Genomic DNA, 4,908 nt, shown 5'->3' on the forward strand with positions numbered 1-4,908 from the left:
TGAGAGAAATAGTTGATGCGCCCTGGTATGTGCCCAATACAGTGTTACATAAGGACTTAAGTGTATCTACAGTGCGAGAAGAAATTAAAAAGTGTAGTGCTAAGTACAGTCGGAGACTACAAGTACATCCAAACGAACTCGCAGCCTCACTACTAACCCATGAAGATGAAATTAGGAGATTAAAAAGATTCAAGCCATCAGACCTATCTGATAGATTTAGCTAGTTTTAAGTGTATACATGCCACAAATCTTAAGGCATCTACTGGGATAGCCTTATTAACACTGTTAATGACATAGTCACCTCGGTCACCAAAAGTGCTCATTGTCCTTAATTGCACAGATTGTATGAATCTATCTCAAATAATAATAAAAAAAAATGTTATGAATACGTATAAGTTTTGCTTTTCGTCAGCAAAAACTGACGGAGATATATGGCAATGAAATCCCACCATTCTTTTAGGAACACCCTGTATATATAAATGGACTGCTTCTATATCTGTGGTGACTGTCTTGCCTGTACGGATTGCTTGAGGTAATAATAAATCAAATCAAATCAATGCATAGCAGCGAACAAGTTGTTACCAGGTAAAAAGTTGCTAAACTAAAAGTTGCTAAAAAATCCTGACACCAGTGTAGCGTCTTTGTGTGTCACGCTACAAATAAGTTCACGCCGTGGTTTGATATAGCGAGTTTATTCTTATCGCTCGCCTTACACACACTTCACAATCATCTGCACTTGCAGGCTTACAATAACCGATCACAATATTCCGGCGATACTGGACTCAGACAGATATTCCGAAGTTTCTTCTCCAAAGGCTGTTCCGCGACTGACTTCTTCGAATGCTATTCCGAGACTCACTGTTTCGTGTCGAAGCTGGGCTATTTATATCCTTGCCCGCTGTTAGGCAATGAACCCTTTGTTATAACAGTGGAAACGTCGCTTTGTTGGCTCCGCGTTTCCTATGCAATAACCCATTGTTATCGCGTTGTCTCTGTGGGAACCTTCGCGTATTCTCGTAACCGTGGAGATTCGATGTTCTCGGTACAACGGCTCACTGTTGGGATTACAGTGCCGCTATTGTTACTTCCTATGTAACGGTCCATTCTAGCGTTTCCCTAGAAGTTACTCCTCTGGTTTGCCGACACGTTACAATAAGATCATGTGACAACCAACAGGACAACAAAGGACAATTAACTGTCTGACGTGGTGTCTTCTGTGAGGGTTGTGTGGAAGTTATAAAAGGCAGTGCACCTGTGAATCCAAGCCAGTGAGAGTAGAGAGATCAAAGTAGCAGCAGAGACCAGTCAGAGATTAGTGAGAGATTTGCAAGACAGATGTCATTAAGGAGGAATTCAATGTGTAAGCTGTTATAATCCAACTGTAATTGTAAAGAAGTGCCAATAAACCCAATCATCAAGTCTAGAACCCATTATTATTTGTCATGCCAACTCCTTATACATGACAATATGTTAACGCTTTAATATGGATCCATATTAATGTGTTAACATGTTCAAAAACTTATCACTATTGTTTCATGTATGCCTGAAGATTACCTAAAGAATGGTTGAAACATGTAGCATTAACATCTGCACCAATAAACGAATGTTGATACTGTAGCTTCTGGTTCATTTTCATTTCAATAATTTGTTGTGTTGACTATCCCATTTATATATTTACATTGAATACACACAAGATGCATACAATGAAAGTCATTTTAAATACATGTTTCGTAACTGTGAAAGTATTTGAGTATTAATAAAGCTGAAGAGTGTAAGGATATAGTGTTAAGTTTGTATTAGGTTAACTATTTTAATGTGTAATTTCTCTTGTTAGACATTATACTTGTTATATAATTCAATGGCATTTCAGATTGAATAAGAGCATACAATATACACTGACTCACTGTAACAAACACATTCTAGTTGTCTGAATACTGAACAAATTAGGAAATGGTATGTTTAAAGGTGATGGGTAAGTATCCACTGTGAGGTAACTTTGCATTAGAGCACAACATTTATGCATTGCTAGCTTTTTTAAGTGCCTTCTTCAGATGATGGTAGTTTGGCAAAACTTTGGTTAGGAAGTCCAACTGCAATGTTTGGGGCTGGAAAGAAAGTACCATGTTTTAGTTTTCTTATGACAGTAAACCTAAAATCACATATGCCAAGAGAGAGATGGGGTGAGGGGACACATGATTATGAAGATCTTCTATTTGACAAGAGATACATTTTTATCCACAGAAATTCTGATGAAGTAAATGGAAATTATTGCTCTGAATCAATGTCTTAGCCTCACATTTTTTTCAATGACTGGAATGTCTCTTTAGCCAAAATTTATTTCCTGTCTACCCACCATCTGTCCCCCTCAGCAGCTGAACTCAAGATGACACTGGATGCCAGTTCACATTCAAACCATTAACAGTACCTACACTGATTACTACAGAAATTAATAAAGCTAAGCTGTAAAATTAAATAAATGAACTTAATAATTAGTAAATATATTTAAAAAATTATATTTACACATAGCATTGTTAGAATAATCAAATCTAGGAGGTTACAGTGGGTTTGGCATGTTGCCAGGATCGGAAGGACTAGAAATGTATATACGTTCTAATACTCTATGGAGCCAGGATAGCGTAGTCGGTAGAGTGATTGGCTATGGGCTGGATGACCAAGGGGTTGGAGTTTGAGTCCTGATAGGGTCAAGAATCTTTTTTTCTCCATGTCTTCCAGACCAGCTCTGGGTTCCACTCAGCTTCCTTTCTAATGGGTACTGGGGGCTCTTTCACCAGGGGTAAAACAGCTGGGGTGTGAGGCTGACCACTCGCACCTCCAGCAAGTGCTGAGGCTAAGAAAATGTGGATCTACACATCCACTCAACCATATGCCTTCGTGGCATAATGCTTAACTTAATGTCCATTATTTATCGTCTGTCAATATTGCAACACTTTTTTATTCACTACTTAATTTTAATTTTAGTTTAACATTATGCACTTTGACACTACATGTTTCGGCCCCAAACAGCCATCTTCAGGTGTCTTGATATGTTACAAATATTTTACTAAATTATGTTAAAACTGCTACACTGTCTTAGTCCATGTTAAAATCACGCTGTAGCCCCAAGGTAAAACCAGATAAAATCCTTTAAAGTTTCTATTATACCCACGTCATTTTGGTGCATATTATTTCGCCTCACACGGGGTGTCATCCATTATTCATAAATGTATGTCTGTCCAGGGTGTTTTGTTTATATGCCTGTTTCTTCCACAGCGTGTGTTGTTGTCTTTACTTTGTCTTTACAGGCATATAAACAAAACACCCTGGACAGACATGCAAACCAGGGGCATCTGGCAGTCATAACTGAAAAGTAGACTATGAACATGGGGGGCAAGGTGCCGAAACAAAACACCCTGGACAGACAGTCATTTATGAACAATGGACGACACCCCGTGTGAGGCAAAATAATATGCACCAAAATGACGTGGGTATAATAGAAACTTTAAAGGATTTTATCTGGTTTTACCTTGAAAGAGGACTATAGCGTGTGATTTTAACACGGACTAAGACAGTATAGCAGTTTTAACATAATTTAATAAAATATTTGTAACATATCAAGACACCTGAAGATGGCCATCTGGTGCCAAAACATGTAGTGTCAAAGTGTATAATGATAAATTAAAACTAAGTAGTGAATAAAAAAGTGTTGCAATATTGATGGACGATAAATAATGGACGTTTAGTTGAACAATTGCAACGGGATGCTGAAATACAGATTCATAATGCTTAATTACTTAAGCACAGGGACAACTTTACCTTCACTACACTGGTGAAATGTGCTTTGGAAGAATAACATTAAGATGGAGCTGACAGGATGTGCAAACACAGCATCCATGAAACTGAGTATCATATCCTCGGTATTAATAGTGCTTAATATTCTGCTATAATAGTGTTAGGGAATCAATTACTCTGTTAGTGTATAAATTTAAACTACCAAAAAGGAAAACATTATGACAATATGAAAAATATCCGAGCAAAGACAGGATTAACATTTATGATAAGCCATTTGCACATGACAAAAGATACAAGCACTACAATATACTAATAGCAACAATATATGTAATAATTACAAGACTTTCAAGGGTAAGAATGAAGCATACAAAAATGAGAATTGTTTAACTTTACTAAATGGAGTGACAAAAATGTCACATATTGACAGCATTTGTCCATTGGCAAAAAATAATCTGGGCACTGTTTAGGTTGTTTCCATAAATCTGGAACACAAAGCATGACGAGAAACTCCCTGCCCTTCACTGAACCTAAACATGCATCAACATGAGCCTGCTAAGTGCAAAGTCCTGTGTAATGGTAACATGTGAGGATTTGTTAACACATTACCTAACCTCCTCTCAACTGTCTATGACTGCTTATCTGACATGCGTACAGCTATACTACATACTGTTGACTATCTCTTCGATCCACTGCCTACGGATGTGACTAGTGACCTACTTAACACGGTCTAAACAATAAAATGAAGCAGTGTGGCACTGATATTACTGACTGTTGATATAACTTACTGGTGGCCTATCAGCTTGCTGACGGCGTGAACATTTGCTGCCAAATATTACAGTATTCTGAGGAACAATTTCTGGATACGTCAACTGGCATGCTGCACCCACAATACACCCATTTGTCAGCTCCACTTGTCGTCCAACAAAGGCTGAAATTTTAATTCAGATTCATTACAGGTAAGGGGTCAAGCATGAATAATCACAGTCACAACAAGTGCATTATAATAATACTGAAAATAGTAAATACTAGGTGGTTCAAATATGACCGGGACTGATTTTTTTAAAAACAAACATAATTGCCAAACACTTACTTGCATATATCGGTCTTCAACGTACTCCC

The 4,908-nt window shown here is 37.6% G+C and overlaps 1 protein-coding gene across 2 annotated transcripts in view; it reads right to left on the bottom strand.

Annotated features, from left to right (window-relative positions):
* Positions 1-1,780: 1,780 nt before the first annotated feature.
* LOC111869717 (dynactin subunit 6) overlaps positions 1,781-4,908 on the bottom strand; it is an 8,704-nt gene continuing 5,576 nt past the window's right edge. For both annotated transcript variants that reach the window (XM_023861437.2, XM_023861436.2), the window contains exons 4-5: positions 4,575-4,717; positions 1,781-2,105 (exon numbers count right to left, since the gene is read on the bottom strand). In XM_023861437.2, coding sequence (XP_023717205.1) covers positions 2,016-2,105; positions 4,575-4,717 — 233 coding nt within the window. In that variant the 3' untranslated portion in view covers positions 1,781-2,015. The remainder of the gene's footprint in view (positions 2,106-4,574; positions 4,718-4,908) is intronic.

This window comes from Cryptotermes secundus, unplaced genomic scaffold, assembly GCF_002891405.2.
Source record: "Cryptotermes secundus unplaced genomic scaffold, Csec_1.0 scaffold2173, whole genome shotgun sequence".
Classification (NCBI taxonomy): domain Eukaryota; kingdom Metazoa; phylum Arthropoda; class Insecta; order Blattodea; family Kalotermitidae; genus Cryptotermes; species Cryptotermes secundus.